This window comes from Fomitopsis serialis, assembly GCF_022376445.1.
Source record: "Fomitopsis serialis strain Sig1Antser10 chromosome Unknown B0H18scaffold_3, whole genome shotgun sequence".
NCBI lineage: Eukaryota > Fungi > Basidiomycota > Agaricomycetes > Polyporales > Fomitopsidaceae > Fomitopsis > Fomitopsis serialis.
Genome location: NW_025954963.1, coordinates 1,447,685 through 1,459,351, shown reverse-complemented (window position 1 = coordinate 1,459,351; position 11,667 = coordinate 1,447,685). Strand labels below are relative to the sequence as shown.

Below are 11,667 nucleotides of genomic sequence, written 5' to 3'. Positions count from 1 at the left end.
GTTTTCGCCGCTCGTTTGAACCCTCGAAGGCACTGGAGGAATGCCGACATACAGCGATCATATTGCAAGTGCGCTACATGTGACCCGAGCTCACAATGAAGTGATATAGGTGGTCACATATGGACGGGACGGCATTACAGAGGGGGTTCGTTCCTTCTGGAGAGTCGACTCATTGGCTGACCTCTCATCAGCAGTAAATTTGCAATGCGACCACGCTGTTGTTTACAACTCGTCGTGAAGCTAGAGGCCCATCTGCGAAACTAAGTGCCATATTTACTACGATAGATACTCGCACAGTATATCCTGACCTGCAGAATCACCTTGATAGAAGACGAAAGCTACTGAATGGCGCAACCACCACCAGCGTTGACGTCCGCCTTCCTCAATTCTTCCCGTATCCTCCTCATCTCACCCCTCATCTTTTTGATCTCCTGGGCCGCGTCATCTTGTGCTAATCGCAAGGCCTCCTCCAGGTCGCGTACTCGCTGGGAGAGTGCGCTCTCTGTCTTCATCGCCTGCCACCGTACCTCGGTCACTTCGTGCATCGCAGTGTCTGCTGCTCGATGGGCGGCCATCTGTGCGTCAGATAACTGGAACTTCATAACGCTGAGCTCGGAGAGAGCGTCATCGCGTGTACGGGCCCCCTCAGCCAGCTGTCGTGCAAGAGCCTCTGCGGTTGCCGTGTTCGCGTCGGCCTGGCTGCGCAGAGACTCGAGTTCTTGGTCCCGTTCAGCAAGACGCTGGATCTGCTCGTCTAGCTCTGTTGACTTGGCCTCGAGCTCCGAGGTTAAACTTGCGTGTGAGACGCTGAGCCGTACATTCTCCGCCTTGGTTCGTTCTAACTCTGACTCAGCAGTCCGACGGATTTCGCGTTCCATGCTCAGCCCTTTCGAGCTGTTCTGCAGTGCCTTCACAACTTCGTCTAGCTAGCAGCACATCTATGAGGCCTGCGAAAGGATCGTGTGGCGATGCATCGAACATACCTTCAAATTGGTGTCCTCCCGCTCCTTCGCTTGTTTTGCGGCGTCGATTTGCAGTTGAGCGACACGCGTTTTCAACTCCTCGTTGTCACTTCGGAAGTGGGCTGTTGCTTCGTTGGCTTCTTCTAGTTGGCGACTCGATGTTTCCAGACTGCTCTGCAAGGAAGAGCGGAGGCGACGTTCCTCCGCTAGTTCGGCCTCGACGCCATCCAACGCTGCTTTTGTCATGCCAGACTAAAGCGTTTCGGTCACCTCGCCTGTGTCTCCGAAGCAATCACTGGTGGCTTACCTCTTCCTGTATCGCCCCGAGCTCCACGTCTTTGCTACGCAACGCAGCCCTGGTGCTTGTCAGATCACTTCTTGTCTCATGAAGTACCGTTTCCGTCTCGTCAATCTGTTTTGCTCAAGGTGAGCTGTTACAGCTATGTGCACTACGTGTATGATGCGTACCTCGCTGCGAGCTGTCTCCAACTCTAGGTCTTTTCTCGTAATCTCTGCCTGTGCTTCATCAAAGCGTCGCTCCGTGTCGGTCAATCGCTTCTCGGTTGCCCTCTGCGCATCCTCTTGTAGAGCCCTTCGCTTCTCTCTCTCCGCACATTCAGCAACTAAAGCCTTAATCTTCTCCTCGAATTCTGCTGCGGTGCGCGACTTTGCTGCAAGTGCAGCCTCGGACGCGTCCAGCTATACAGCTATGAATACACGGCTTTTATCGTTCATTTGACTGTGCTCACCTTCTTCCTCAGATCTTCAGTGGTCTTGCTCGCTGCGTCCTCACCTGGGTCAGAGCTCAACGGAAGCGAGAGCACGGAGCTCGTTGGGCTGCTTGTGAGACTCGCCACCGGCAGTGCTGGTGTCGGCGTCGCACTTGCAACACTCGCAGACGCCTCAGCGGGTTGGGCTTTGAGTAGGCTCACAACGCTCGTACTAAACCGCGTGAGCGGCGAGGGCCGGAGGGTCGGTTTTTTGGAAAGTGAACCGGGGCGATTGGCGAGCATGACAATCTGTGGATAATCGGAAAGGTGGGGAGGAGCTGGGTTGTGGATGAAATGCGAGGTGGGTCTGTGCGGAACCGTCAAACCTATATGTATGGTGCGTTGGTGCGACCTATGAACGAGGTCCTCATGGGGCTCGCAGCTGCGCAGGAACCGTCGGGCACGCACATAGCAGCTAAAGGTCGCGCAGCGGGTAGTTCGAGGCCCGTCAATAACCTCCTGACAAGGGGCATACTGCGAATGCAATACCGTGCAACAGGTGCATGGTATACAACGTGCGTACGTTCATCGCGAGGCTTCATATGCTGATATCGAGACATCTCCACTCCAGGGCCTTAGACAGCGTACATACAACACTCTGATAAACGATATGTTACAAGATCAGGTGTACAAACAATAGCCCCCCGATGCACGCGCGCACTCCCCGCGTCGCCCTCACTGAATGGTACACCCGGCCGACGGTGCCTTCTTCAGATCCTCCTTCAACTTGGCGATCTCCTCGTTCAACCGCCTCCTCTCCTGCTCGCCGTTGTCCAGTGCCGTCTTGAGTGACACCTCGAGGTCGCCGACCTTCTGCTGCAGGGCGCTCCTTTCGTTCACCGCCTCCCCTGCCTCGCGACTTGCTGCTTCCAGCTCGTCCGCTCTCCTGCGTGACACTTCCTGTGCGTCCAGCAGCTGGGACCGCACATCCGCGAGTTCGCGCTCGAGCCCTCTCCGGATCCCCTCCTGGGCTTCTCTCCCTTGCGCGGCTTCTGCTCGTGCAGCCTCTAGCTCCCGGTCTCTATTGTGGACCTCGTCTTCGGAGCGCGCAAGCTGCGCCCGTAGCTCGTCGAGTTGGGCGTTCAGGGCAAGCTGTCTCTCCCGCTGAGTGGCTTCCTCTTGGACATGTTCCTCCTTCGCGACTTCGAGGATCCTGATGCGCTCCTCGAGTGTTGTTAGCCTGCTCTGCTCCGTAGTCAAAGCCTCCTCCGCCGCATCCAGCTAGCCATGAGTCGTCAGCGAATGGGGAAAAACGTCGAAACTGCCCATTGGTCTTACCTTCGTACGCAGCTCCTCGATCGTCCTCGTTGCACCCTCTCCAGGGTCGGGCCCAATTGGGAGTGAGCTCACTGACGACGTGGGGCTGCCCGAGACAGGAGCGACGGGCACGGGCGTCTCAGCGCCATTGGTGAGTCCCTGTCCTTTGACCAAGCTGACGGCGCTGGTGCTGAATCGCTTGAGTGCAGAAGGCCGAAGCGAATCCTGCCGGGTGAGCTGGCGCTTCGCCGGCATGGTCGAGGCCTTCGACGGCGACGCGCGACCATTTGTGGGTGCGGGTTCATCGCTGAGCGTAAGGGAAGCGACGGAGGAAGCTGGGCTGCGCGACACAACGGTGGAAGACGCAGCGGACGAGGATGCCTCGCTCGGCGTGGCTTTGGCAGAGCCTGAGCCGAAGCGCGAAAGCGCGGACGGGCGCGTAGTGGTGGTGGCCTTGCGAGTGGGTTGGCGGTTCGCGAACATGAGTGTCGTGGATGTGAAGATTATGGTGCACGAGTCGGCTTCCGGGCTGTCGTTATATAGACATGCAGCGTGGCTTAGGGCCCTGAGGCGGTCTCTGAGCACGCCTCTCCAAGTTGGAGGTTGGCCGCATTTCTAGCAGCACGTTTGGTGGCGGTGATTGCGTTTATCGTAGTCGAAGGCGATGCGTTGAGGAGTCCGCTGAACACGTATGCCGGCCTGCTATGCGAATTTGATACAGACTACCGTTATGAACGTACAGGCCAGGCTGGTCCACTTGCAGTCTGCTCTACGCATGGTATTGCGCGTGCGCTTCACGTGTACTTATGGCGCTCCGCTGAGGCTTAGCTCCTCATGAGGCCTCATGCATCATGCACTCGAAGCCCAAGCTCATGTAGACCGCAGCTTCTCTGGTATGACCTGAGTTGCGGAGGAAGAGGATACATACCCTGTACGTGACACGGTTTCATACATCTGTACTAACTATCTTGTATGACGCAGCACTTCAGCTGTTGATCCAGAGTCGCCGTACCCTTTCGCACATTCTGCAGTACTGCTTCTAAATCCTGGGCTTCTTGGGCTCCGCTATTGTCTTTGGGGCTTATCTTGAACAACCGCCGTAGGGCCGCATCTCCAGCCAATCTTCAGCCACGCATTCTCGTCGTGGGCTTGACTCCAGCTGCGTTTCAACCGAGCCTCGCGCACCCTGAGGAGGCCCGCTGCCGTCAGCGTAAGTATGGCTCGGGTCCGTCCACCTGTCCATGCAATCATCAAGTAATTTGGTTGGCGCAGTCGGCGTGTGACAGACTGACCTTGAACTTGGCGACTCGGTGTGGTCGTAACCAGCCATTTTTACGCGTGGATCCGCTTGGAATTGACTGGTCTCTGCATGAACCTCGTCGTTGGCGCGCCAGGACTCATATTTGATTTCCTTGTGCGAGCCTGATACGACTCCCCTGATATCAAAGAGGTCAAATCCAGGGACTGCCTCAGGGATAGGTTTGGGGCGAGTGGATTGATACTGCGCACTGGCCGCTGGGATCCACATCCGTACACGACTTTCACTACAGAACATTGTCAGCGCCGCGAAGAGATACCCTACCTGAGATAAGTTGACCGTGACTCCCGGCCTGTGAGTACCCTGGCATAGTTCAGTACTTACCTCGAGCAAGTACTAGCCAGCACTTAAGTACCGCTGTCTGTCCACATGGCATTGAACGAGCGATGCGCAATTATCGCCAGCACATACCAGAGCGGGAACATGGGGTTTCATAGCATTTCTTCTCTCCCTTACCTTGCGGTACATCATGATGACAGGAGCATTCGACGTGCTCGCAGTGGATGGATGCGCTAAATAGAGCTAAGGTTTCAGCCACAAAGCCGGACCGGTGCTGGGCCGGTGGCTGCTGGGCGCCTCGGATACACACGTCCTCTGAGTGCCATACTGTCCTGCTCTTCGATTTGAACTACTGACCGGCCAAAGTCCTCGCACACCTATGTCGGGAAGACTTGAAGCTTGAAGTGGCGAGACCCACCGCTCACTGAACGCGACAGACCTCTTCGATCAAGCACTACCAGGACCATCCGTCAACGATCCAGTTTCTGGTCGCGCGACCGGGGTATCTCATAAGTACCTACGCCTTTCACCGCAACTGCTCTACTATCCTCCGTCATGGCTACGGCCCTCCACTCTATCTCGTCTGCCAAATCGCTCACACACCGCGCTCAAATTGCTGCCATAATCTCCTCACTGCGGCCGGCACGCTTCCGCACAGCAGTCTGCGACCTCCTGGCCCACCGCATCCCTACGCGATGGTCGCTCTATCGTGGGCTCCTGCGGGACGCACCGAGCGACGACGTCCGGTGCGTGCAGTCCGTCCATTCGATCATCGAGGCTTGGGAGTGACTCTGGCCTGATGCGAAGCTAGGTCGAGGATACGGACGCTGTTCCAGAAGCAGAAAGGGCTGAGGAAGGCGAGCACGGTGAGGATGCTACTGGCACGGTATCATAAAGTGCGTTCATATATTTCCGGAGCTCGATGGGATGCTCAGTGAATTACTGCAGTGGCGAGACATGTTCGCGGCTGCAAAAGCAGGCGACCCGCATTCACAGGCCATCGTCGAGCGGTACGCCAGGATGGTCACCTTCCGCCGCATCAAAGCACGGAACGATCAAATGGCCAAAGAAATGCTCGTCAGTCCTCTCCTTCTTTCTCCGTCCTCCCTCGCACCTCACCTCACCTCGCGCATCCAGGCGTGGCGTGACAAGCTCGCGAAGCGGCCCATCCTCACGGGGGTCTTCTGGCGCCCCACCGTCGTGAACGGCCCGCTCCCGCGGATGACTCCCCAGCCGCTGCACATCTCCGCGCTGATCGCGAAGCGCCGCAAGAAGCGCGAGCAGCGCATGCTCGAGATGGTGGCGAACCGGGAGCTCCGGGAGGACCTCGTGCGCGAGGCGAAGTTCGAGAGCGAGCTCGCGCGGCTGGCTAAGCGCGACGGCGCGTCGTTCGAGGGGGTGTTCAAGGACAAGGACGAGCTGTGGGGTGCGTAGCCCTACCGGTGTTTGTCTTTGTTGCGCGCTGACGCTGGCGGGCTGTCAGTACAACACCTGCTGGACCGCGACAAAGAGTTAACGGCGACCCTCGCGCGTGACGAGGAGCGCGCGCGGACGCCGTTTCCTCCCAAGCTCGTTGAGCAGATCATGGCGGCGCGCCGGGAGAGGATCGCGAACAAGACGCGGGAGCGGCAGCGCGAACGCGCGGGCGTCGTGCTCAAGCGCACGCTCCGGCGGCGCAGGCAGGGCCCACCCGCGCACATCCTCGCGCGGATGAGCGAGAAGGAGAAGCACATGGACTGGGTGTCGCGGGGCGTGAGCGAGGTGGGGTACGTAGGCATGGTGAAGAAGAGGCTGGGGTTCAAGCTGAGGGATCCGGAGGCGTATAAGGGCGAGTGGGGGAGGCCGGAGGAGAGGGAGAGGTTGGATCGGGAGGCAGTGGAGATCGAGGCCGAGGTTGAACGTAGGCGGAGAGAAGACGATACCCTGAGGTATTGACTGCGGGTCGAGATGATTGCAATGGCAGAACCAAGTGCGTATACTGTGCCATGGTCTTTTGCAGGTGAACTGATGATATAGCAGAAGTAGTGTGAATTCATTTGTTTGAAGGCTTCCTGTTGATTGCTCTTTTATACCATTCTCGTGTCGATGTGCTTAGGACATTGAGGATGGGTAGTGGACGTCCAGCCACTCTCGATGGCTGTGTCGGACCTGTGCCATTGAATGGTTCCAATGTTTCTCGATGCATGATTGACCGCGGTCTATGCAGTCAGACAAGCCCTCAGCAGCTTCGAAGCAAAGTGGTGGCAGTTTCGGTGATAGGGTGCGTGGATTACTCCGTATTGAGAACAGGCTCGCACTGCCTGGGATGTGGACTGCAAGCAGGCCGAAATCGCTGAACGTCGTGTGTTCGACGAAAGGTATATACTGTGTTCTGCGCGGTTGCGAAGTCGAATACTGGTCAGTTACAATACTGAGGCCACGCGAGCGTCTAGCTTGGATTCCGCCGGAATCAGTGTTGTTGGGCGAATATTGTGGGGTTCGTTGCGCCGCGTCTTGTCGGGTCAGCGTCCCAATTTCTGTCGCGTTACGATGCAGGAAAGACCACATCTCACTTTCAGTGGTGACTTCAATGTCATTGGACTCACTAAAGCCCCTTTGCAACAGGATTATATGGTACAGCGTTACAGCGTCCTTCTATCTTCCTTCATCCCTCCAACCTATCGCCGATACCAAATCATGACGTCGAGTTTGGGTGGACGGTATTCTCACTCGCTAAGTCTGCTAGCGCGACATTCTTCTGGACTTTGCCCGTGGGCTGGTCACCGAGGACGCCGTCTTGCTTGGGGTCTGTGACCTCCTGTGCACCCTCCTTCAGGCCGGGTGCCTTGCGCAGCGTCGACGTCTCTCCAGGGATGTTCAGGTTCTGTCATCTCAGTTCAGTATCCAGCCCTGAGCTGCCAGTGAGAGGACTACCCACGTCTGGAGGATCGCGCATATACTCGTCGTTAATGTCGTGATCCGTGACCGGGGGTCGGCCGACAGTCTGATATTGCTTCTTAAATTTCTGGTCATCGGTGGTGTGGTCCTCGATGAAATCCTTGCGCGTGGTGTCCATGGTGAGGATGTTATGTAGTGTTAAGAAGAGTTTGTTTTCTGAGAGTTGCAGTGAAGCAAGCGGTGTGGTAGGTTGTGCTGGGTCAACCGACGTGCTCGATGGTTTATATGCGCTCGAGGACGCGCCTGGCGATGCTGGAGAGCGCTGCGTCACGGTGATGTCATCCCTGCGATTGCAAGTGGCGTCGAGCTCGTCCATCTAGAGTTGCCGTATAAGGGCACCAATGCTCCACTTTTGGAAAGGCTTTTGTGTGCGCGCACCTAGGCGGTCATTGGCAGCTCCTATAGCTGGTACTATCGATATACATATCGAAAGCTCGAGTCGATGTATCATTAATTGGCACATACTCCGTACAAACTGCCAGGACAACATGGCACGACCTTTAAGAGACCTAGTAGAGAAAGATTAGAACGATACGAAGTAAAGTAAAGGCGGCCGGGGCTGGTGCTTGTAAGTACACCAACGAACTAGTAGAATTGACACACATGGTATTTAAGGAAACAAACCAAACTACCCGAGATGAGGCAACGATTCCGTCCACGGTGGGATGTCGAATACGCGAGGAGGCAACGCAGACAGCTGTCTGACACTCCCGATAAGTAAATACCCGCTCGATGTCACATAGACCAAGAGCGCGACATAGACTACACCTTTCTGCACAGCAACTATATCACCGTTGACGCGCTTGGTGATGTAGCTCGCTAGCAGGACCATGGATCCGGCCACGCACGCCGTCCCGGTTACTGTGAGTGTGGCAGCACGCCACAAGAACCCTTCCAGGTCGGTCGGGAAGGATGTGTGCCACCCTAGCAGGTGGGGCATGCCGTAGGTGGCACAGAAGAGGGTAGCGAACATCGTCAGGGGAAAGACAATTCGATGGTCGGCTGGCCCGACTCGGATGGTCCCAACCCATGACTGCAATCATCAGGAAAAAAGCTCCCTCCGAATTATGCTATATGGTCAGGAATTCTGAATAAAACGTAGAAGCTCAGTAATGTCGGATCATTCTGATGTCAGTCGCAATAATACGTCGAATGCTTATTTCCGTGCACGTCACTCCAGCATGAACCGATGATTATGCATTCATTCGCCAGCATTCAGAGCCCAACTATAAGCATCTCAGCATTATCATGGTAAAATGAGATACCAAGTACTTGACAGGAATGCTAATCGGACGCAAATGAGTGATCACGACCTAACAATATGTATTCGCTGAGCAATACTATACATTGGGTCTGCTTCGCATCACTGTGCATACTGAATCAGTGCCTGCGTCAGCCGTATCGAAAGCGCCATTCACGGGAGGGCACCATGTCGATGCACGCACCGGTTCACGAGGACGCATCTCCGCGGCCTGTCCACTGCACGGAGCGTCGCTGTCCGCTGCCGCTCCTCCGCCCTCATCGCAATCCGAGGCGTTGCCGCACCCACGCCCACGGTCGTCCTGAATAGAAGCCCGCAGCTCCCGCCGTGCCCAAGGCCCGCTGCCTCACGCATCCAACTCACCGAAAGAGACCATGTCAAGCCTAGAGAGCGTCGCGACAGCACTCACCTCGCACGTCCTCGCACCGCCGGCGACGGTTGCGTCCTCAAGAAGCTTGCGTAGGAGGCGGGCACGGATCGGTCGACGAGTCTGGGCGAGTCTGCACGGCGGACGAGGAAGCGAACACCGCGCTCGCTCGCTCAATGCGATCAGCTTCGCGTGACGAAAAGAAGAACAAATTTGGTGCAGTGGGCTGGACCCAGGAGCAAGTAGGGCCAAGGGAGCAGCGGTGGGTGGGCAGGCGAGCGGGTGGGCTGGTAGGTGGGCAAGCGGGTGGACAAGCGGGCGGACAAGCGGGCGGACCAGTGGGCGGACAAGCGGGCGGACCAGTGGGCGGACAAGCGAGCAGGCACGTGGGAGGAAGGGAGCATGGGCGGGCATGCAGGCACATGGCTGGGCCGGAGGATAGGCAAGGGAGCACGGGCGAGCGCGAGTGAGTGGGCAGACGAGCAGGCGCACGGGTGGGTGCGTTATTAGGCACACGGACAAGCGGGTAAGCTGGAGAGCGGGCAAGCAGCTGAGCAGATGAGCAAGAGAAAGACAGCGCGGGAAAGACAGAGCGTGCCAGTGAGCAAGACAGAACGTGGATGGGTGGGCAGGCAAGCAAGTGCTGGTGCCGAGGGTAATGCTGGTGGACATGAACACCGTCGTCAGCGAAAATTCACGGCATAGCCATTCACTCACCTGCTGAATGTTTGACTCGTTGTCTGCCTGTCCTCTCTCACGTTACTCATCTGCCTGTCCACCTGTTCACTCGTACGCTCGCTCTTTCGCTCTCACGCGTCATCCATCCTCACGCATCCGTTCACTCGCCTGCCCCCATACTCACCCTCTCTTCTTACCATGCGCCCAAGGCTCCGAATAGCCTAGCTGACCGCTCGTTCAGCGTACCCCGCCGCCACACGCGATTGTCGTAGCTGACGCCGCCCGGCGTTCAATGTCTGGGTCGAGCTGGAGAGTTTGCAGTGGGAGTGGGTCATGACGCGTGGAAAGATGATGGTGTAGCAGACGACGAACCCCGCAAACAAAAAGAAGCCAGACATGGTTGAGTTAACGCTACGAGTAGATGAGCGGTAAGCAGCGAGACGCAAAAGACACGACGGCATCGTGCGCCAGAGTTCAGTTACTGCTTGCCCTAAACTGAATCTCGATCGAGTTCTGCCACGTCACTCCGCTGGCTTCACTTGCTACGTCGCCGCCGCCTTTGCGTCGTGTCGTCGTCCTCCTGGCACACTTTCCTTGCCAGCCATATCCTATCTCTGCATTGTCTATGTCCCCCGTGTCGCTCGTGTGGTTTGTCTTGCATACTCACTCATTCACTATCACACATCTGACCGCGTTTGGTTCATCTCCTGCTCGCCCACTCAGCAGCTCTTGCTCGCCCACGCATCAGATCTTGCTGACTCGCGTCCTTGCCTCGCCCGCGCTTGCCGCCCTCTTGCTGGTTCAAACGTTCACTTGCCATTGGTATCTCGCCCGCTCTTGCCTGCCCGCTCCCTTATTAACCTTCCGTCAGCTTATTCATATGCTAGCTCGCTCGCCAGCGCCCGCCGTTCGCTCATTTGCCATCTGACTCGCCACCTCAATGTCCCCCTCGTCTGCCACCTTGCTTGTCCGCCCTCGCGTTTGCCATGCCCCGCTGAACCGTGTCCTATCTGCTGTTGACCGTGCCGGCCATTTCGTTCGCCCGTTATCTTGTCATCCCTCCTGCCCGCCGTCTCGCACCCGCCGACTTGCCCTCTCGTGCCTGCGCATTTGCTTTCTCGTGCCCGCCCGGCGCCCACTGGCACTGTCTTTTCGCGCCCGCCCACTGTCTGTTCGTGTTCGCCCACTGTCTTTTCGCGCCCGCCTGCTTGCACTTTCGTGTCCACCCATTGGCTCTCTTGCGTCCACACGCCCGCTCTGTTGTGTCCGCGCCGTGTTCAAACATTCTTGTGTGTGCGCGCGTGCGCATCCTCCGCGCTCGCTTCCAGAATCCACAGCTGCTCGCTCTCGGCTTCTTGACTGCGCACCTGCCTGCTGCCTCATGACAAACATTGATCTGTGTGCGTACCTTCTCGCCGTCTATGACAGCCAGCTAACATACATTCACATGGAGACTATTGCCCCTGTCACCTGCAACCTACGCGCCCATGCTCATGGACACACCATCTCACTCTACACCCACACACCCGACTCCGTCTTGCCCACAGTCTGTCTCGCACGCCCCCTCCCGCCCATGCTCTCGTCTGCTCGGCCGGCTGGCTACCTCCCCATTCGTGCGATCACCCACGCGATTGGTCACTCGTCCATCCGCCGACTTGCCTGCGGACCCGCTTAGTGACCCGTCGACCCGCGGACCCACTGACACTGTTACTCTAGTCATATTTTACTGCCTGTGCTCGTCATCTATCTCCCTCCCTAGTACCTATCTCATCTGCTCGTGGCCTCGGACCTCTCATAATGCATCACAGATTCTCACATCGGACTCGTAGTAGTATATG

At 57.2% G+C, this 11,667-nt stretch overlaps 6 protein-coding genes across 6 annotated transcripts; 4 read left to right on the top strand and 2 right to left on the bottom strand.

Annotated features, from left to right (window-relative positions):
• Positions 1 to 1,129: 1,129 nt before the first annotated feature.
• On the top strand, positions 1,130 to 2,078 carry B0H18DRAFT_327522 (uncharacterized protein). Its single transcript, XM_048037598.1, has 2 exons — positions 1,130 to 1,388; positions 1,724 to 2,078. The coding sequence occupies exons 1-2, from the start codon at positions 1,348 to 1,350 to the stop codon at positions 1,989 to 1,991; spliced, it is 309 nt and encodes a 102-aa protein (XP_047899979.1). The 5' UTR covers positions 1,130 to 1,347; the 3' UTR covers positions 1,992 to 2,078.
• Positions 2,050 to 3,712, bottom strand: B0H18DRAFT_974670 (uncharacterized protein). The gene is made up of 3 exons (XM_048044023.1): positions 3,011 to 3,712; positions 2,305 to 2,953; positions 2,050 to 2,248 (listed from the first exon to the last, which is right to left on the bottom strand). Exons 1-2 carry the CDS (start codon positions 3,470 to 3,472, stop codon positions 2,408 to 2,410), a joined length of 1,008 nt encoding a protein of 335 aa, XP_047899978.1. The 5' UTR covers positions 3,473 to 3,712; the 3' UTR covers positions 2,050 to 2,248; positions 2,305 to 2,407.
• Positions 3,713 to 4,909: 1,197 nt separating this feature from the next.
• B0H18DRAFT_327491 (uncharacterized protein) lies at positions 4,910 to 6,624 on the top strand. The gene is made up of 6 exons (XM_048037597.1): positions 4,910 to 5,332; positions 5,398 to 5,482; positions 5,535 to 5,663; positions 5,724 to 6,012; positions 6,070 to 6,555; positions 6,606 to 6,624. The coding sequence occupies exons 1-5, from the start codon at positions 5,142 to 5,144 to the stop codon at positions 6,519 to 6,521; spliced, it is 1,146 nt and encodes a 381-aa protein (XP_047899977.1). The 5' UTR covers positions 4,910 to 5,141; the 3' UTR covers positions 6,522 to 6,555; positions 6,606 to 6,624.
• A 636-nt stretch (positions 6,625 to 7,260) lies between these two features.
• B0H18DRAFT_868305 (uncharacterized protein) lies at positions 7,261 to 7,641 on the bottom strand (the record flags this gene model as incomplete). The annotated part of the gene is made up of 2 exons (XM_048039934.1): positions 7,261 to 7,449; positions 7,504 to 7,641. The coding sequence occupies 2 exons, from the start codon at positions 7,639 to 7,641 to the stop codon at positions 7,261 to 7,263; spliced, it is 327 nt and encodes a 108-aa protein (XP_047899976.1).
• Positions 7,642 to 10,377: 2,736 nt separating this feature from the next.
• B0H18DRAFT_974657 (uncharacterized protein) lies at positions 10,378 to 11,028 on the top strand. Its single transcript, XM_048044022.1, has 2 exons — positions 10,378 to 10,651; positions 10,701 to 11,028. The coding sequence occupies exons 1-2, from the start codon at positions 10,455 to 10,457 to the stop codon at positions 10,714 to 10,716; spliced, it is 213 nt and encodes a 70-aa protein (XP_047899975.1). The 5' UTR covers positions 10,378 to 10,454; the 3' UTR covers positions 10,717 to 11,028.
• Positions 10,922 to 11,545, top strand: B0H18DRAFT_974654 (uncharacterized protein; the record flags this gene model as incomplete). The annotated part of the gene is made up of 3 exons (XM_048044021.1): positions 10,922 to 11,229; positions 11,283 to 11,327; positions 11,349 to 11,545. Coding segments are annotated over exons 2-3 (194 nt in total), but the record flags the coding sequence as incomplete, so codon positions are not given.
• Positions 11,546 to 11,667: the final 122 nt, after the last annotated feature.

Excerpts from the sequence above, each read along its gene's own strand:
- B0H18DRAFT_327522 (XM_048037598.1), top strand. The coding sequence starts at position 1,348 with ATGAAGTACCGTTTCCGTCTCGTCAATCTGTTTTGCTCAAG. Across the intron at positions 1,389-1,723 it reads GTCAATCTGTTTTGCTCAAG|ATCTTCAGTGGTCTTGCTCG; the intron begins GTGAGCTGTTAC and ends CTTCTTCCTCAG.
- B0H18DRAFT_974670 (XM_048044023.1), bottom strand. The coding sequence starts at position 3,472 with ATGTTCGCGAACCGCCAACCCACTCGCAAGGCCACCACCACTACGCGC. Across the intron at positions 2,954-3,010 it reads TCGAGGAGCTGCGTACGAAG|CTGGATGCGGCGGAGGAGGC; the intron begins GTAAGACCAATG and ends ACTCATGGCTAG.
- B0H18DRAFT_327491 (XM_048037597.1), top strand. The coding sequence starts at position 5,142 with ATGGCTACGGCCCTCCACTCTATCTCGTCTGCCAAATCGCTCACACAC. Across the intron at positions 5,483-5,534 it reads TACTGGCACGGTATCATAAA|TGGCGAGACATGTTCGCGGC; the intron begins GTGCGTTCATAT and ends GAATTACTGCAG. Across the intron at positions 6,013-6,069 it reads GGACAAGGACGAGCTGTGGG|TACAACACCTGCTGGACCGC; the intron begins GTGCGTAGCCCT and ends GCGGGCTGTCAG.
- B0H18DRAFT_974657 (XM_048044022.1), top strand. The coding sequence starts at position 10,455 with ATGTCCCCCGTGTCGCTCGTGTGGTTTGTCTTGCATACTCACTCATTC.